The 20,251-nt window shown below is 39.8% G+C and overlaps 1 protein-coding gene across 1 annotated transcript; it reads right to left on the bottom strand.

Moving 5' to 3' along the window:
* Positions 1 to 205: 205 nt before the first annotated feature.
* Positions 206 to 18,929, bottom strand: kdm5ba (lysine demethylase 5Ba). Its single transcript, XM_026168210.2, has 27 exons — positions 18,615 to 18,929; positions 14,529 to 14,606; positions 14,044 to 14,166; positions 13,019 to 13,189; positions 10,925 to 11,050; positions 10,159 to 10,252; positions 9,927 to 10,033; positions 9,656 to 9,814; positions 9,398 to 9,517; positions 8,139 to 8,297; positions 7,628 to 7,809; positions 7,165 to 7,327; positions 6,867 to 6,986; positions 6,493 to 6,687; positions 6,070 to 6,251; positions 5,585 to 5,709; positions 5,334 to 5,484; positions 4,888 to 5,008; positions 4,338 to 4,693; positions 3,756 to 3,894; positions 3,494 to 3,673; positions 3,189 to 3,347; positions 2,269 to 2,688; positions 2,015 to 2,105; positions 1,740 to 1,924; positions 1,389 to 1,652; positions 206 to 1,270 (listed from the first exon to the last, which is right to left on the bottom strand). Exons 1-27 carry the CDS (start codon positions 18,765 to 18,767, stop codon positions 1,133 to 1,135), a joined length of 4,461 nt encoding a protein of 1,486 aa, XP_026023995.2. The 5' UTR covers positions 18,768 to 18,929; the 3' UTR covers positions 206 to 1,132.
* Between the last annotated feature and the right edge of the window lie 1,322 nt (positions 18,930 to 20,251).

The following is a 20,251-nucleotide window of genomic DNA, read 5'->3' as shown; positions in this document are numbered from 1 at the left end:
CCTGTGTTAATTTCCTGTCGACTTGAGGATCACTGAACATCTTTTCCTCTTCCAAAATGGATGGGGGGGGGGGGGGGGGAAAAACAAAAAAAAAACCCACACACACACACACACACACACACTTTAAAAAACAAACAAAAAACAGCTGAAAATCCACAAACTAACTTTCATGGTATTCAACGCCGAGTACTGAGGAGTCCAGCCATACAGGAACAAACGTTTTATTTTATAATGCAAACTGCAACATATGAATTATATTATTTACCCAAAGGAGCAGGAAAAAGGTCATATACCCGTGGCAAAATAAATCACACAGTCTGTGTTAAATCTAAGTCCAACACATATATCAGCCTCAGCCATAAAGGGAAAATCCACCCAAAAAACAACATGTACATTCCTTTGATGTCGGACAGTTCATTCTTACTTTGTGGCTTTAATTGAGTCTCACCCAACAGCAGGAATATGGGATCCAGGACTTTTACTTTCCTCTGCAGACATCACAGAAGGAAAACCTGACTTTATATCAAAGTCAGTGGTTTGTGAAAGGATCGTTGATCCATTTCGGTTTTGACGTGTACACAAATTTGAAGTGAACTGTGTATCATAGGGTCATAAAGTGAATTCTTCAGGGTTTTTGCTTTAGGAAGGCATTTTATCAAAGTTTTTCTACGCACAAATATAGCTCAGGTGAAAACTGAACCTTCAATTAATCTGTTCAGCTATTGCTTAGATAAATAATATTTAATCTACAAGAAAAAAAAGATAAGTTTCACATTGTTCAGATGCATGTAAAAGAAAAACAAACTGTTCTAAAATGCCAAACTGACATTTTTTGGTTGAAAAATCCCTGCGCTGTTGGTTCTTGAAACACGTTACCACATCTGCATCGAGTCTTGGAAAGTTTCAGAAAGGATTAGTTGACTGGCTGAAAATCCAGCCATGTGACAAACAAAACAAAACAGTGACAGAAGTCTTTAGTAACTCTGGGGAAAAAGAAGTAGCACCATGTTCACTGAGGGCAAGCCAGAAGGTAAAGGGGAGAAGCCGCAGGACACACAGAGTTCAGGTGTGCACTTAAGTGCTGCAGCATCTGCAGTAAATCTGCTCATCCTTCAACATGACTTTTTGGTCTTTATTCTGCTCTGCTGTATTCTGGCTGTGTGCAGCTTATGCAAACATAATCCTCCTTCTCCGCACGCTCAGCAGACAGGCCGACGCAGATCTGGTGAAACCATTGATTGCAGTTGCCGTCACACTGGACCCAGTTTACCTAAAAATGACAAGACGAGATACAATAAATTTTCACTTTGTACACTTAAACTTCAGCTATACAGGCACATAAGTATTTACATAAGTTGGCGTAAATGCAGCAGACTAATGAAACTCACCTCATCACCCTCTGGCTCTCTGCACCACGGTGCAGCACACAGCGAGTAGTCCTCTTCTGAATCTGAAAGAGCAGGGTCAGATGACGTGTGCGTGGGCGAACCGCTTCTCTTCGATTCTTCGGTCCTTTCTTTGCTTCTCTTGGGCTTTTTCTTGCGACACTTCTTGGCCTTCTCGCTGTGCTGAGAATCGGAGCTGTCCTTACGTCGCTTGGTCCGCTTGCTCTGACTGTTCACGGCCTCCTTTTTCAGGCTCGACCCGCCATTCTAAGCACAACATACGGAAAGTGGACTTAATAAACAAGAGCATTATGGCATAATGCATTTGGTGTGACACTTAGTAGGAGCTGTTACCTTGTGTTGAGGGCTCCCTTTTGGAGACTTCTGGTCCTGTTCTGTGCTGTTCCCACAGGGAGGGCTCTGTGAGGGCAGGGGGACCAGTTTGTAGAGTAGATATCTGTACAGCTGCTCTGTCTCAGGCAGAGTGACCTGCAGCAGGAATCCCTCCACCATCAGCTCCTCCAGCTCAGGACTAAGTCCTGTGAAAAATTAAAACAAAATGAGCATCAGAGTTGCTCTGAAAAGTGAAACTGCACAGAGTGCTTAAATGAAAAAGCTTTGACACTTACCGTGGAGCGGAACAGACTTGTGCTCTGTATAAAAAGCTGACCCATTTTTTTCCTGAGGCAAATGTGAAGACTCTCTAGGTCCAACTCTCACCTGAAACAATTAAAAACGCCATCAGTGACTGTAAATGCTCAGTGTCTAGTGTTTCCATGATGGTGTCTAGAAAACGGGACTCCTGATGGTGAATCACAATAATTCAGACCACAAACGCTTAACTTAAATCAACAACAATGTTTACAAAATAAAAGACACTGACCATCTTTGACACGTTCTCGAGTACTCCATCTGCGCAGGCTTGCTGGACTCTGTGCTGCCATCTCACAGTCCTCTCGATGAGGAACCGCAGAGCGTCGCCCTCTGGCAGACGGACCCGAATCCTCTGAAGGGAGGCCAGCAGGGGCAGGACTTTGTCCAGAGGTGGTTTTCTCGACCGCTGGCACAGCGGGCACAGCCAGGCCTGACCGTACTCAAGTTCTGCGGTTGTTGTAACACACCCGCAGTGGAAAATGTCTCGACAGAGCTCGCACTGCATCATGGCTCCTGAGGGAGCCTTTTGGCAAACACAAACACTAAGTGCACAACAGCTTTCAGCAGGAAGGAGCTTTGACTCGTTTGAAGACCTCAGAGACAGTAAGATCTCCATCTCCCTCTGTCGGACCTCGGCGAGAGTGGTCATCTGTGAGGAGAGAAAATTAGATGAAATTAAAAACTAATCTGAAGCCTAATGCCAATGTCTCTATTAATATATGAACTTTCCCTGATGAGACTTCTAATAAAGGAAATCATATTTTCCCCCCCCCATTCATTTTCTGAGGAACCCTCCACTCATCGTTACACAGATTTGTGCCTACTAAACCTTGTTTAATGCTAGGTTAACCTACTAAAAGGTGACCAAGATAGAGTCAGAGTCACTGCTTCTAATACTAGGTTAAATGGTTGAAATGGCATTCATAGACAATATTTACTGACAGAGTAAAGAAGAACAAGTGAATAAATAAAAAGATCCGTTTTTATCTGTTTATAAGTTAAAAAGAAAACAACAAAAAAAAAAAAAACAGCACTTCTTAACAAAGAAGGATTCTGGAGTAAAGGAAACTATACAAGAGCTGGTTTTTAGTCCTAACTATACTGAAAAAGTTACCAGAGAAAAAGAAAATTTGATGCAGCCATACTTACAGCAGAGGCAGAGTCCTTACTCTCAGAGAGAGCTCTCTCTACATCACACAAAGAGTCCAGTTTTGTTAAAGTCTTTTTAATGATCTGTGGAGCTTCTTTCACTTTTTTAGATTTTGACTTCTGATGTGCAGATCCGATGTCACACCTTGGGCAGAGGACCTGAAAACATGATGACAAATTCTATTAGAGGCGCTTTTCAAGTTCAGGTAATTTGCCACACTTGTAGTTTTGTGATATCTGGCACTAAATTTTCATACTGATGCATAATGATTAAATTGGTCAGCCACATTTGCATACGCATTTACCTCTAGAAGTGAGAAAGGGGAGTTTTTCAATAGGAATGTCTTTGCGGCCGTCTCCTTCCAGCTCTTGACATCACTGACAAGGGCCTCCAGTCGACTGAGCGGGTCGAGCTTCACTGGGATGCCCTCTGCTCTGAGAACCAGCTCAGAGAGAATGTCGAGCACAGGAATACGTCCCCCAAGCTGTAAGCACAGACAAGATTAATAATTCAGTTTCACCCATTACTCAAACTAAAGTGCTGAAAGCATAAAGTATGATTTTTACCTGCAGTGTTTCAGCTTCATGGAGCCATTTTTTGGCCTTGGTGACGACATCCTTCAGCTGCAGACAGTTGGGCAGATAAGCAGGGATGTTTTCTACTTCCTGCAGAGCAGCTACAAGGGTTTCTATGCCCTGATATGGCCTGTGAAGAGGCGTCAGGGTTAGAAAACAGTGTAGATGTTTAGGTTTTATACAAGTGATAAAGAAATAAAATAGACATTTCTAAAAATGAAAGACCATAAGCTCATTTGTAGTATTTGGTTTATGTTTATCTATTAATGGGTTAAGCCAGTGGTTCCCAAACTTTTTTTGCTAGGCCCCCCTTTGTTTTACAAGAAAAATGTTCGCCTGCCTGTCACAGCACCATAATCCACTTTTATCCACCACGACCCAGCTCTACAGATGTGGCACATTTCACTCCGTCTGAAGTTTTCAGCTGGTTTTACACTTTCACACAACACAAAATGTGAATTTTACTGCATTTTCATAGAGTTCATTAGTTGCAATAACCTTGAATTTTCTTCATTTCTGCCTTCTGTCATCATGATGTGAGCATGAAAGAAGATGTGAACCGTCATATCTCACCTGGCCTCCAGGAGACTGAGCACTCGCTCCTCCCACTGCTCTGACACTGTCAGCAACTCCTGCAGACGAGCCATGGCCCTCTCCACAGAGCTGTGAGGGGCCAGGCCCACACCCTGGTCTATCAGCCTCCTCATCGTGTCCAGACACAAGCTGTCCGGCCGACTGCTGGCTTGCTGAACGGTCTCCAACCATCGAGCCTGCTCCAGTCTCTCTCTGAGAAGGGGTAGCTGCGGCAGTTCCACGTCCAGGCCCAGACTCACATCCAGCAGGTCCTGCAGCTCCAGCGCGCTGGGTGACTCATCAGAAAGGAGGCATTCACTGCGCTGCTGGAAGTCATCCACCCGAGTCAAAAGATCCTGTAGATCACATCCAACAGGTATGACGTTGCAATATTACCTCGGCCACACCTTACAAATCTAAAGTCTAGAGATACTGCCAAACCTTGGACACATAAGGACTGAAGTTGAAGCAATTTTCTCAAGAGACTAATAGCTTGGAATAATTAAATTTATACAATTAAAAATTGTATTTACTTTTTAAATAAACAAACCTTCAGTAAAGGAGCCTGTCGGATGTTACATGGCAGGCTGTCCAGTTGTTTGACAAATGACCTCAGCTCCTCCACAGTTAACTCATTCTGGCTTTGGGACTTGCCTCCCCCAGAGCGGTACCTGAAACACAGATTAAAACTGATTTACACACCACTTAGCACTTTGACTGGGAAAAAAAAAGAAAAAAAAAGAAGAAAAAAAATAAAGAAAACGGCCGAGCAGATAAGCTCAACAACAGCAATTTGCATAAATGTGAGTAAGCTCACACTAGCACAAATTGGAAATCTGTCCCACAAAACGGGTTGTTCCAGAAAATAACAAGAACATGACATAATTGTGTAATATCTTGTGTGACCTTATATGAAACTGAATCAACATGGCCGTTTCACAGAACTAAAGATGGAGCCACGAGCAGCGTGGAACATTTCAAATCAGATTTCAGTACCTCGTCTGCCTCTTCCCGTTGAGAAGCTGCTGTGCCGTCACAGAAACTTTATCGGCCTCTGAGGCAATTGTACGCAGCTGATCCAGGAGGCTGCTTTGAGGAAACGCCTTTGTTTCCGCTTGCTCTACCAGGATGTGAAGATCCTCCAACCCTAACCAGGAAAAACAAGAGTTCGTTAGAAGAGTCCAAACTACACGTTAACATTTGAGTAACTCGCTGAGATTACAGAAAGTGCATCACTGTGGTGGCACCTTTTTTCTTGGTTCCTTTGTTTTCCACAATGTCCTGGACATTAGACACCCAGTCTTTATATGAATTGGCACGCAGCTTCACAGATGCCATCAATGGGTACAACTCATCCAGTGTAAACTTGTAACTGGACGAAAAAAAGAAAAACAAAACTTGGTGAATAAACTGATAACTGCCATGTCAGTTTTCAGCAGAAAGTCATAATCGCCTCTGCCAAACATTGCAAGCTCCAAACCTTGTCTTTATAAAAAAGGCAGGCTGGCCTTGCACAGCTTAATATTTGTAGGTTGACTAGTAGTTGGTGAAAGTATAAGTTACTTTTTTTGTGAAACAGTGCTTAATTTTTTATGTTTTTGCTTTCAGGGAAAATTTGCTCCAACTTTTACTTCACGTAACATTTAAAGTAGGCCACACAGCTGTGACAGTACATGAGAAGAGAAATGAATATGAAAATGAGTATGCAGTGTTCCTCTGATTAATTACTTACTGGAGTGTGAGGTTGATAGGAGGACAAGAGCAGAGGTTCTGGGTGTGGTACAGGCAAACCATCTTGTCAGGACTGCAGGCACAGGTGATGCCAGACAGGTAACAGGTGGTCAGACACTTGAAACACTGCCGCGCCTCGTCTGGGAGCACCTCATAATCAACCTGTCGAGACTGCATCACACCCTGGGGACACAGATTCAGTCGTTAGAGCAGCACAAGAGACAGAGGAGCCAAATGTGACATATGTGTACCTAAAAAACAAGATCTCTCGAGTGGAAACTTATATTGTGACAAACATCTTTAAAAATTTTAAGTTCTCCCTTATTTCAGTCTGATAGATGAAATCTGTTATTTTGTGCTTCTTTTTTGATGGTTGTAATGTGCATGTTTAAAAACACTGGATACTGAGGATGAAGCTCCTCACCTTTTTAGTGATTTTCTCTCGTAGTTCCTTCTCCTGTTGGATCATGATAACCATATCCTCATGCAGAGTGGCGGCCAGGTTGACATCTATCGTGTCAGCTTTAATGGCCATGTTGCAAACCATCTCATCGTGGGAGAAGACGCAGTATCTGTTCAGCTGACGATAGTGAGCCACACAGCCACGGCCAAAGGGCATCTATCAGAAAACATGGAGATCAAGGGGTGTTCAAGAGGAATGAGTCAATCATGTGGCGCCAAAACAGTAATATTAGTAACAACAAGCTTCTGTTTAGGGTCTAATCCTGGATTAAGCTTAGTGAAACAAACTGAAAACTAAGTATAGTATTATGTGATACATAATAAAACATTTCTTACCCAGTCCATTGTGCAGAAGTTGACCGCTTCAGCAAAGTTGAAACCCTGGTTGAATCCACTGTGGTAAGCTCTGGGGAAAGTGATGACGAACTCACCTGCACACTGGTTGGTGCGATAAATCTACAGGTGAAAATACAAGAAAGAAATGTTCCATGAAGTCGTTTTAAAATGAATTCAATCTCAAAACAAATGAGTAAAACAGTTTAAACAATGTTGACATTTAAATTTTTAATTTGATTTCCATAATTGTGTGAGAAAATCATGTATGCGCAAATTTGTCTTCACTGTTTTTATTTACCGGGACGCCGTTGTTCATCAGCGTGTTGGGATTCATGATGGTGACCAGCTGATGAAGGAGGTCTGGCTGAGACTCAAACAGCTCAGGAGCTAGTTTCTTCATGACCGCTTCGAGGTGCTCTGCAGCATAACCAGGAGCCCCATACCACGTCTTAGGCTCACCCCTGCACATGTGGACAAACCTCTTAGTAACAAAAAAACCCCAATCACGGTAACCCCGCATGTAACACAGTTTTATGCATTATAAATAAGTTTCACAATGGAGTGACACGCTCCTGTCCATTTGGTTTTTCCTTGATTTTGAAGTTCAGATGAGATGCGTTTCTAATGTACACATATACACACACACACAAAACTGCTTTTAGAGTTAAAAAAAAAAAAAAAAAAAAAAAAAAAATCCAAACTCCCAAATTAAAAATCATCATCATCACAGTTACACAATAGAGTTAAAAAGTCCACTGTACCAGTGAAGATAGTTTATGGAGTAGCTCCAGTGGTCCTCGATGTGCCAGCAGAAAGAGGAAAAACACATGCCCACGTACAGCCAGGGTACCTTCATGCCACAGATGTCGGCTGTAATGTGAGTCAGCACCGAGGCATCGAGGACCGGCATATTGTTCAAGTTCCAGCCGCTGGTCAGGTAATGCTGCGGGTAAGACACAGGTCTAAATACTCCACTCACTCAGATATAGCCCAGAAAACTTTTAATATGCGACTGCAAACATCAGTCACGCTTATTTTTACTGTTGCCTGCCAGAAATCTAACACCACTTTTGGTGATAATTCAGCTGTAAAAGTTACCATGCTTTGAGAAATTAAAAACATTAATATACATAAAAATATTAGTCTTATATAGACAACTATATATTTTTTTCTATTGTTTATTGATATTTAATGCTTTAAAGAAAACAAAAGGAGACAAAGCATTTTCACAGAGAGAAGGCACAATACATTCCCATGACAGACAATTTGTACCTCATCCTCAGGAGAAACTTCAAAATGGCCGTTTCTCACGGGAAAACCACTCCCAAACTCCTTGGAGGCGATGTCTGCTCCATACTCCACAGTCACATCCTCCTCGATGGTACTCACTAGACGCCAGAACTCCTTCTCCACCAGCTCAGTAGGCACCATCTTAATAGAATTAAGAAAAAAATAAATGAAGGATTTATATTAAAGCATTTATAATCATAATGGAATCCAGGGCCGTTTTCCTTGTTTTTTTTAAAAAAAACCAAAAAAAAAAAAACTGGTTTATGATGAAAACGGCACTTTCGTGCACTGGAATACTTTCATTTTGTACATTGTTATGGTGTTGCGCACAGAGCAGTTAGTAAGAGCCAGTGCAGCCTCTGTTTTGATTGTGCAAGCTGTCACATTTGGAGGACATTCAATAGCATAAATAAATAAAGTTGTGGGAAAACTAGATTTACATCACTTCTGGTAAGAAATGTAAGAAATACTCAAAGTTGCTTACAACGTGGTTAAAAAAAAAAAAAAAAAAAGCAGCAAACTGGAGCATATTTAAGAATTTCTCAATTTGTTTTGTTTTCACTTCTGATTGTTGTTATTCTATTTCTATCATGGCCTGTATGTGTGTGTTTAAAATTTCTGAATAGTGAAATAAATTTAAATAAATTCCTTCCACTTCCCCAACTTATCATAATTGTACTTAGTAATAACTTAATCTAGTATGCGTTTCATATTAGTGCTCATATGTTTGAGCTGAAAAATATGATGAAATTCTCATTTATGTTGATCGTTGGTTAAAAGACATTATTATAGCATAAAGTCATTGGCCAATTCATTAGATAGGTCTGGTCAACTGCTTATTAATGCAGGTGTCTAATTAGCCAATCACATGGCAGCAGCTATCACAAATGAGTATCGCAAATGAGGAAGAAAGGTGATTTAAATGACACTGAACATGTGTGGTTGTAGGTGCCAGTCTGACTGGTTTGAGGATTTCATGTGCTGAAATCTTCCCCACAAAACCACCTCTGTTTATAGAGAATGGTTTGAAAAAGAGGAATTATTCAGAGAGTGTCCATTTAGCCCGTTTTTGTTGTATATAGAGAACCTTCACGCTTACATTTCTAAACTATTAAGCTGCTGACATCAATAAACAGAAACAAGAAACTGGAACTTAAAGACTTTACTTTTGACTAAAATGAACTGCAAGTATCAACAAAACAGACTAAAGGCTACTCAGTGTATGTGTGATGAAAACTCACATGAACTGGCATATTGAAATAATCAGACTTGAAGGAGTCAGCCATGTCTCCAAAAGTTTGGAGGGTGTAGCTCCTGCTGGCCTGCTCAAAGCCAAATGCAACAGCTGGTTTGCCACATTCCTGTCAAAACCAAAAGATTGTATATGAAGTTAAAACAAGCCACTTGGGATTATACTATAATTGTACATGTCAGATGGGAGACTACACTCCAGTTCACGGTGACTTGAGCTTCCTGAGGGGGCAGGAGGTATAGCTCACCTCAACCAGGCACCTGGGGCATCTCCAGTCGCCTCTGGGAACATCGTGGAGCGGAGGGATGAGACAGAAGATGTGATAGCTGTCATCGCAGCCGTCGCATAATAGCAGGCGGTCCTCAGCGCTTCCACTGCCACACACCAGACACATGTAGTGGTCCACCTGATGAGACAGAACACTTATGAGGATGTACTGTGTACAAAATAGATCCATGTTTGAATCATGTAACAAAAAGTAGTTGGCCAATAAATTTAGTACATAGGGAAACATTTACTTTATTCACTGGAGGTTTGATAATTTTATCTAATACAGTTTCTTCATATTCAGTTGTATCCTTGTGATCAATGGGCTCCTTTTTCACCTCAGTGACTGCCATTCTCACTGAAAGACAAGGACGAAGATTGATTGGAGGCTTCAGGAGTCCCCAATAACACTCAGACCCATTACACAAACCAATTATTTCTATTTATAAATATATCAGTACAGGTCAGGTTTATTTTTCTTACCAGGTTCTGGCTTGGCAACAAATGTTCCCATCCTCCTCCTCAGGTTGGGACGAGTCTCACGAACTTCTCTGGGTTCACTTTTGACATAGCCCCTCTGCAGCAAGAGTCAGAAACAGAGTCAGCTGTACTTTCAAAACTAATGTGGGAATATAACTAGTAAAATGCTGTCATAATGACAAGACATAGAAACATCTTGTTTTAGAGCTGAAACAAAAGCCTGTCAAGACAAATGCACAACACTTTATTTTTAAAAAATTAATAATAAATTTTAAAAAAAACCCAAAAAAAACGCATGCAGCAGAGTCATTAAGAATGCTGCACACTGGAACAGTGCCCACTACTCATGCGTCAGCTAAGCCTTCCTGCAGTTCTTCTGCAGTCAACAGGGAGTTGTGTTTTGCCTAAATGCCCAGCAGACATGTGGTTTTCTGGTTCCTGCTGTTTTGCTGCAACTTTCACAGTTCCTTTATCCTCCATTACAGTCAGTGTAAACTACCTTTTTATAGCCTTTGCCTGCTTCAAAGGCATCAATTAGCTTCGCTGGAGATCAGATGGTTAAAGGAGGCCATCGTTGTTTAAAGTAACCACAAATCTGGAGAACGAACTCTACTGCCAGCAGCCAGTAACAATTATTGACCTGACCTTATAGGTGAAAATGAGTTAATCAAAGCCTAACAATTAAATAGAGTTTTAAGAATTTCAGAGTAAAATCCATAACACAAAGAAGTTATGATTCAGAGGGAAATGTCAAAGATGACAGACTCACCTCAGATCTCATTCGTTTGGCTCGGCGAGCAATGCTGCAGGTCTCCTGGGGCTGGACAGATTGGCGCTGCGGCAGGTCGTGAGGGGTGTACTCCTTATCTTTAGTGTCATTGGTCAAGGTGGCTGCCTGTAGGAAGAAGTGAATGACACCAAATTAAACACACAGAACCCCCTGCCCCCCCCCCCCCCCAAAAAAGATTAAAAACTGGCAACGATTTAATTATCAAATATCTGAGGATCTCTACATTCAAACATGGTTGTCAACATTTGAAAGTACCAGAATTGAGTATATGAGTTTCAAAAAGTCAAAAGTTTTACCGCTGTGATGCTTCTATTTAAAGACATCAAAAAAGAAATGTCAGTCAGAGTGTAGATCTGTCAACAGATCTCAAAGTTTAAGTCAAACTTGCAAGATACCTGCAACTAAATTTGTTCCCAGTGAATTTTTACTGTCAGTTTTAACTTTTAGGAATTTGTGTTTGATAAAATCAGTCTTTCTTACACTGGAAAAGTCACTCTGACAACACCTTATTTTGGTGTGTGCATAATGGAAGGTCATAAAACACTTGAATTTACATGGTGGAAACTTTTACAATAAAAGCACATCAAGTGCAAATAAAATTCCTTCATACTCATTTGCTTTCAAGACACTGTCAAGAGACTGAACTGCACCGTTTTTGGTGTGTACTGGATGAAGGTTAAGCAACAGTACTACATGCTTTGTAGTCCTGAGGTCTGTACTACAAGGCCAATTTAACATAACCAGGATGTCCTGTCTGTTATCTGGTTTCACTTACCTAAGATCAACAATCAGGTTACGTGGTCACATGAAGCTGAGCGCATAACTCAGTAAGTATAACCCAGGGTTTCCCCAATCTAGCTACCAGCACATTAACATGAAAGAGGTGACATTAATGGCATCTGACCAGTAACAAACATGGACAGGTCCACTGGCTGAATGGCTGGTTTTACAAAGAAAGCTAAATCTATTAGAAAAATATGGAGAACTAACACATAAAACAAGCTTAAAGTATATTACAAATAAGTGGTACGAATGTCTGTAACAGGATAAGCACCGAAAAGCTCTTTGGCCAGTGAGACTGGAAAAGGTCTACTACATTAATAAAGTTTAGCCTATTTAAAACCAGGAAGGAAAGCTGGCAAAAATGCTGACACTGCAAGTTAACAACCTTCTTAGTATCACAGCTGTATTATTAAGACGTGGGAGTGTCTGACAGATAATATAATTGTTGTTCCATTAAATTAATGTTTAGATGTGCTTATGATAGTTTTCCTTTTCAATCCATCAGCTGCAGTGGTATTTGACAATATGAGTGTAAGGATTAAATATAGAGACATTGTTCACATGTAGAATTACTCTACTTGCAAATTTTAAATAAGGTCAACAAGCACAAATAGGTGCCCTGTTCTTTAGACCATCCACACTGATTCCGTGTGGAATCTTCTGGGAATTGTGACGCTATTTTCCAGAGATTTGATCAGTCACTAAGTGTAGATTTCACACCTGCTGACCTCTAAACTAGAACATAGCTTACTCAGGAGGCAGTTAGGTCTGCAGTATAAGTTACCATGGAGATGTACTCCAGCAAGAATTGAACTGCTATTGCAATTTTGAAAACCCAGGGTTAACCCTGGAGTTACTTTCACATGCCTGCTTTGTACTACAGGCCTCTGGTTGATCTAACCTCTGAAGCACAAAATAAATAAAAAAATAAAAAAAATAAAAATCACAAAATAAACCCCCCGTTACTCTTTGATAACTGTGCACAGTATCACTGTGGGTGAGAAGACTCAATAAGACACTAAAGTGCTTAAGACCAGGCTGTTGTTTCCATCATATTCCACATTTATTCCATTAAAATAATTATTTTTCTGTCATTATAATCCAACCAATAATTTCATGTGCATTTAGCCTGCAAACAAGCAGTCCCCGGTCATTGCTCCTGAGTTCATCTCCTGTGTACATCTTGGAAGAAACTAATGGATTGCAGAGTCTTCCAATAAACATCCAGCCAGCTGTGAACCAGACTGCCTACTGTTACTCTGTAAAAAGAAAACAGGTGAGAGTACGTACAGGGAGATTGGCTCCAGTCTGGAAAAGGTTATATGGGTAGAGGATTCGCTCATAGTGTGCCCGCAGATGGGAGCCAATAGCCTTTCCTGGAGCAAAGCCCATCTTGACGGAAATCTTAGTCCAGCGGCGTTCTCTGCAGACTGCATCAAAACCACCCTCTTCGTTCACCAACTTGCGTGAAATAAGTGAAATAATAAATTAAATATCAAGTAAGGCAAGTTCACTGGTGTAGAAAGTTGTTGTACTGACAAGTGACAAATTAAAAAAAATAAAAAAATAAATAATGGAGATGAATTGTCTTAGTAGGAAAATCATTTTCCAAGTCTCTGCTCCCAGCTGGGGTGCAGGTTTTTCCCAGCTCAGATTGGAGTCTAAGCCACTATTGAGGGTGTTACTTTCACCAGGACAAGTGAAACCAAACAATCTTAGTTAAATCAGATTAACTAAGCACCCTTATAGGGGTGTAAAAAAATTTTAAGAACCCCTTTAAAATCCTCATGCTGATAAAACTCTGGGTGCTTTGTGATGAGATGCCGCTTTAGGTTGGCTGGCTTCATTTACTAACACTCGAAGACAAACAACACATTTTGGTCTTCCATTGCCATTCTCGATAAAGCCAAGATCGAGGTAAATGTTGTCATACTTTCTAATTTTAGCTGGTTTGGCTTTTGTATTACTTAGTAATGTGAACTGACTTAAATATTTTTCCATTGTGCTAATTAGCTCAACCGCAGATGATGCATTTACGTGCCACTACATGCCAGGTACCATAACGTGTTAATGTAATTACCCAATCTGTGGCTCACAAACCCTAGTTTGAGGCCACTGAGCTGAATGATCCCCCCCTCCTCTTATACTTAGCCTCACAGCTCCTCACTGTAGTACTTAAATGTTCAGGTTTTTCCTTTAATTTGTCACCCATCTGCTGATTCACAAGTCATAAAAATCAATTGTAATTCAGTTGTAACGTATTCATGATCACCCTCTTAGATTCATAACTGTAGCACTAGTGGGGATTTTCACACCTTATTCAGTTGGTACAGATCCAGAATCTTTCTTTCCACTTGAGGAATTTTCAGTTTGCATCCTTGTAGCTCCCAGAATTTTGCTATTTGATCCAGGAAGTTGAGTTTAACTCTGGTCTGAGCCTTAAGGAAAAAAGAAAAATTGTTTAGCTCCTCAAACAATAAGCATTGGAGTTGTAAGAAAATAACCTGAGAAGTACTAAGTGCTCCAAAAAGAAGAGTACAAAAAATAAAGAAATAAAATGACTGAGTTACTATCTTTTTGATTCTCTCCTACTAGTATTAACATTTTTTAAAAGAGGGAAATATGTCTGCAGTCTTTTCACGGCTCACCATGACATGATAGTGAATCAGATATTTTGACGATGCTGCCATTTTTTTTTTTTTGAAGGACAATGAACAAAAGCACAGCGAGTGAGGCAATACCTGAATACAAGAGATGAGCAAAACTGGATTTTGTAAATATATAAAGATGACAAATGTACCTCAAGCTCATTGAGCCGTTGTATTCGCGGTGTGAATTTAAGTCTGTCGACATCACAAGCAAACGGTGGCTGCCAATCCTGAAATGAGTAAAGGAAAAACAAAAAACAAAATAAAAAGACAGACCATTTTAAGCAAGATTAGACTAAAGCTGTGACGATTAGACTCACTGAAACATGCTTTTGTTTGCACATTTTTCAGTTTCAGCGGTATCATCATATACAGCAAGATTCCAAGTCTACTTGCAGTAATCATCATCATTACACTCAAATGAACCAACAGAGGAAAAAGCTGATGTTACCAAATTAATTAGGCTTTAGTCTTTCAGGCTTTATACCCATCTGAGCTCCATGTAAATACTTCAATTTCAATACCTGAAAATAAGATGCGAGTACTGCAGCTTGGCACATAAGAATGAGGCAAAGACAATTGCATAATGAGAAACAGTAAGCCATTGTTTCAGAAAAGTCAACATTTTAATGCTATTAAATATAATGAGTGTAAATATGACAAAAAGGTAGTAAATTTGTCAAACATAGGTTCTCTTTATTTCTGCTAATTAGCTATTATTTAACAGAACCTGTCCCCACTTTCACTTAAAAACACAAACTTCACTTCGATGTCTAACCGCATGCGAAGCAACTGAGCAAAACAACTGTCTTACAAACTAAAACACTAACCATGCTATACTGCACAACTTCCTGTACGACTAGTTGTAAGTGCAAGTTCAAGATTCAGGAAAATGATCTCAATTTTGTACAGTTCAATGTGTGATACAAAACAGTGTTATTATAACTGTGTTATTCTCACATATTATCAAACCGATAATGGTAAATGCTGTCATACAGTTAAAGGACAGTCTCAACTGCTTCCTAAGAACAAAGAACAGTAAACAAAAAAAAAAGAAAAAAGAAAAAAAAAGAAAAAAAAAGTTTATTGTGGAGATAAGCGTTTCAGGTTTCACATTTGTTCTTCTATAGCGTAACAAGCACTCATAAAAACAACTATACAGAAACCTCCCAATAAATCTGCAGCCACAGCTTCTCTCAGTTATTTGTTGTTGCATTGTGCCTTTTATTATTGACTAATGTTTAGTCGATAGAGTTTCCACATTGTGAACATGTATCCATTAAACTTTCTGTGCCTAAAGTGACGTCTTCCAATGTACTGTTTTGTCTATTCTGGAGTCAAAAAGGCCAAAATGTTCAGTCTGTGGGATTCTTAGAGTCAGAACATGAAGCATTCGGGTAGAAAATTATCATTGTTATTCAAAACTAAACAAAACATGCAGGTTACATTTTCTTTAATGTTTCAATGGCATTGTTAGCATTTTTTGAATCGTCTAAATATTATTAATACTGATGGAAAATAGATGAACAGATGCTGTAAACAGCAATGTTTGCACTGTAGGATCTAATATCAATAGATTATGATTTTGTAACTTTTAGTCATTTGTGATAACATCCTAACCTGTGATAAGTATACAAAAAGGGGAGCCATTTTTACTTAAAAAACAAAAAACAAAACAGGTCTGTTTTCTCTTTTAAGACGACTACATTTACATGCCAAACCAACTGAAACAGTACTGTAATGAGAAGGAAATGTGGCAAATTTACATATACAGGCTGATAATGAGACCTGCAAATTAGTCTAACGCTCCTGATGTGTTTCAATCTTCAACTATTGCAACATTTCTTAAAAATGAACACAAACATTTACTGTTAAGGCTGACTGCCTACTGTGTGCAGCGTTACCAGAGGCTCTTTAAAATGTCACAGTCAAGATTTACTGGGCCTGGACAATGAGTGAAATGCTGAAATGAAATGCTGGCCAGAGAAGAGATAACAACAGCTGCATTAACACCACCTTATTGTTGGATTAGTCTAACAAATGTTGTGGGACCAAAGCAAAACAATCATTTTTGAAAACAAATAGAAATGTGCTCTGTTTTACTGACCATCCTCCACAAGTCTGACCATGGTAGTTAAGACTGCAAGCACAAATTCTGGTCTCTACATGACTCAGGCCCTCCAATCTCAATCCAAAATGACAAATACAATTGTGAGAAATTAACCACAAACAGGCCTGGCAATGTCCCCGAAAATCATCTGCATGTGCGCTAACCTCTATAGTCAAAATGTGATCCATGTAAAACCCTGAAGGAAACTCTACCTGTATACCGTGCACCAAATAAAAATCACTGATCGAAAACAGGTTGTGGTGCAGTGTTTACTTCCTTTTTCAAACATTGTCTGAACCGTTTGTACATGGGAAAGGGTTAAAAGAGAATAATGAAACAAAGAAACAGGGCTCTCAAATAAGAGCCAATCTATAATCTCTGGATTGTATACACCATTTGCACACACAATTTGCAGACAAAAAATAAAACTCCAGGATCTCTCTCTTCACAAATAGACATTAATAACAGTTTTTTTTTTTTTTTAAAAAACACATTAAAATTACAAACTTATAAATTTGTCCTGGTAGAAAACCCAGCTCAAGAGCCCAGTTTCCATCACTTCAAGGATTTAAGATTATTTATTGGTCTGCCTGAGCCACATTTTGATCAAAACATTCCAGAATAAACTGCTGGTGCTGACTTATAATTGTGAAATGTAAATCATAGTTTAGACAGCACAAATAGATCTCGAATATCAATCCAACTACTATCAGCAGCTAATCTTTGCTCACATTTACCCCACTGGCTTCTTTTGTTTACATGAGCTGTGCATTTCAGCCATTTACCCAGCAAACACTGAAAGCAGTCACCCCACCCATCCGCTTTTGATGACAATTCAATCCCTTGTACTCATACCCAACGGGTTAAAGTGTGCAAAATAAGCTTTTTTTTTTTCTCCTTTTTTTCATGCTTCCTGATTTCTGCTTTAGATGCATGCACACATGTTAAAACATTTCCACCCATGTCAAGGACCTTGCAAAAAATAAATATATATTTTATCTTTTTAAGTTGACATAGAGAATACCTGGAAAAAATTACGTCAGGCATATTTTAAAAAAAAAGAAAGAAAAAAAATCAGTTCAATCTACCCTTTTAACGCATGGACACACCCTTGAATAAAATATATGCCCACTACTGTCACATGTCTCAGAAATAAGGTCAATGGGACATTATTTTTGCATTATGTTAGCTCTAAGATATTTAAGGGGGGGGAAAGCCATTTTATTGTCAGTATTTCCTTACAGACTTTGATATTTGACCCCTGAGACGTTAGAGAGGTGTAGATTACGCCAGGCTAATCGTCCAATTAGAATTATTATTAAAAAATAGCCCTGGATTTGCTTCCATAATAGCGAAATAAAGATTAGCCAGCAAGTATAAAACTATCTGGTTAATAAACTAACGCTAGTAGCAGTCGAGAATAACCGTAATTTGAGTGGATAAAGTTGATAAAACTACGATGAAAGAGAGAAACAGTGTCCCCCACAGAGTGCCGTGTTTCTACGACCCTTTTCTCCATAAACAGTTGGCCACCGAGCACGTACGTTAGCCAGCGTGAGATGTCAGAAAACTGCGGCTTTAAACGGGCCCCGACTGATGCTAGTCAGGTTAATTCACCCTGTCTAAATCCGTCAAATCCTGCTCAGATACTTGGACTTTACATTTAACCAAGTGCGCAGAAATGGTTGTTAAATTATTAGTAGGTCAAGTCTAGGCGAGCCATTTCCGTGCGCAGACTCCAGGAAGCACTTCATTCTGCGCTAACGTAAACAATTTGCATCATATTTTGCGTACAGGCAAACTTTTGCGTTTGAATTATTTTTTTATAGCGCTCTTTAAGTTGGGCGACCCTCTATCATGAATCCAGGCTGGTTTGTTTTTACGACTAAGCCCGACCAGGACACAGGTTTCCTCTTGAATGGCATGTGTCTGAGAGCTTCCCATTGCCGTTACAAACACAACACAGTCCAGCTCGGGCTAGCTCACTATTCTTACTCGCAGGCGCAATCCGCCATGTTGAAACCTGTCTTAAAAACACAACTTTGCCTTCTAAATTAGCCACAGCGGCAGAGGCCAGCACACCGTGCAAACACCACGAACAATTGTAAAAAATAAAAGAATTACTCACCGGCGGTGGTCGGATCTTGCAGATACCAGTTTTCTCTGCAATTGGTCGTATTTTGTTGATGTACGCAAAAGGGTCGGCAAATTCCTCCCAGCTGGGCTCAAAAACAGGGCACTCGGGAGGAGGAATGAACTCATTCACCTGCGGCTGAGTCATCGTTGCATCTTCGTTATGACTCCAGCTGAAATATTTTTTTAAAAAAAAGGGGGGTTCCAAGCCGTCTGTGCTTGCTTTGATCTCCAGTCTTTCAGTTCATGTCCACTCTCCACTCATTGAACTCAAAGACGAATTATCTAGTTGGAGACGAGCTCTGACAGCGAGGGGAAGTACACGTCCGCTTCGACAAATAGACACCCACGAATTATTTAGGCTAACGTCATTTTTGCGCCGTTTTCGTGCGCAAACATGCACTTTTGCTACCGAGATAGAAGTAAAAAACGGACTGTGTCTAAACTGACATTTTATTACACCAATTTAAGGTGTGCTTTCGTAACACAAAGGACTTACATGGCTGCAAATCTGTGGTAAGATGGAGTAACTTTATTTCAGTTTTCACAGCGTTTTTAAAAATACACTGTAGTTAATACTTTAGTAGTGAACAGTTTAGGACTATATAGCTTATTGGCTCAGTGGTTTCCTCACAGATGATTGCTCCCTTGTTTGGTGCGTTTGGTTATCTCACCCTGTGGTGAGACAATGCTCCTGTTCTCCCCTTCTCAAATAAAGATAGAAGCCTCACTCCGCCCGGCTAAGGCGAAAGACTAGCAGACATTACCCGGTGCTTACTAATCGAACTCACCTTGAAGATCTTTGCGCGCTGACCGGCACTTTGTTTTTAAATGGTCTAGAGAAGCTCGTTGATTGGCAGAGAGGAGTCATATGTTGATAGTTCAGCCGTTTGTGTTTTTAAAAGAAACATTTTCATTTGTTTGACGCCAAATTTATAATAACAATAATAATTATACGATATATTATTTTTATGCTATCGATAGCTTGTTGGGTGTGCTACAATTGCTTTAAACATCTAACTTCACAAAGAGTAGCCTTTGGCTCTGAAAGGCTACTCTTTGTGCCAAAAACTGACCACCACCACCCAAAAAACAATAACAACAAAGTTTTTTTTTTCTTCAGTTTTTGGCATATTTGTCACACTTGCATGCTTCAGATCAACAAAAACAAATCTTAGTGATAGTCAAAGATAACCTGTGTAAATACAAAATGTAGTTTTTAAATGATTGTTTCATTTATTAAGAGAGAAAGGCTATCTTAACTTGGGGGACTATGTGGAAAAGTAATTGCTCTCTAAACCCAATAATTGGGTTTGGCAATAATCTTTCATTTTGTCTCACTCTTCTTTTCAGCCACATTGGAAGGTTTTCCAGGATTAAAAAAATATGAACAAATAATTTTTTCATTGTATTTTTGTGATCATTATTGACCTAAAGCATAGGTGTCAAACTCTGGCCCGCGGGCCAAATTTGGCCCGCAGCCTAATTACATTTGGCCCGCGAAGCCATACCAAATGACTATTAGAGCTGGCCTACTGGTATTATACAGCTAATATATATATTGTTTAGTATTAAGCTTTGCTTGTTCCATATTCAGTTTTTCAGCAAAACGTGTTCGAGTCCATCAGAAGA

Source organism: Astatotilapia calliptera, chromosome 5 (genome assembly GCF_964374335.1).
Source record: "Astatotilapia calliptera chromosome 5, fAstCal68.1, whole genome shotgun sequence".
NCBI classification, from domain to species: domain Eukaryota; kingdom Metazoa; phylum Chordata; class Actinopteri; order Cichliformes; family Cichlidae; genus Astatotilapia; species Astatotilapia calliptera.
This window is presented reverse-complemented; position numbering and strand designations above follow the sequence as displayed.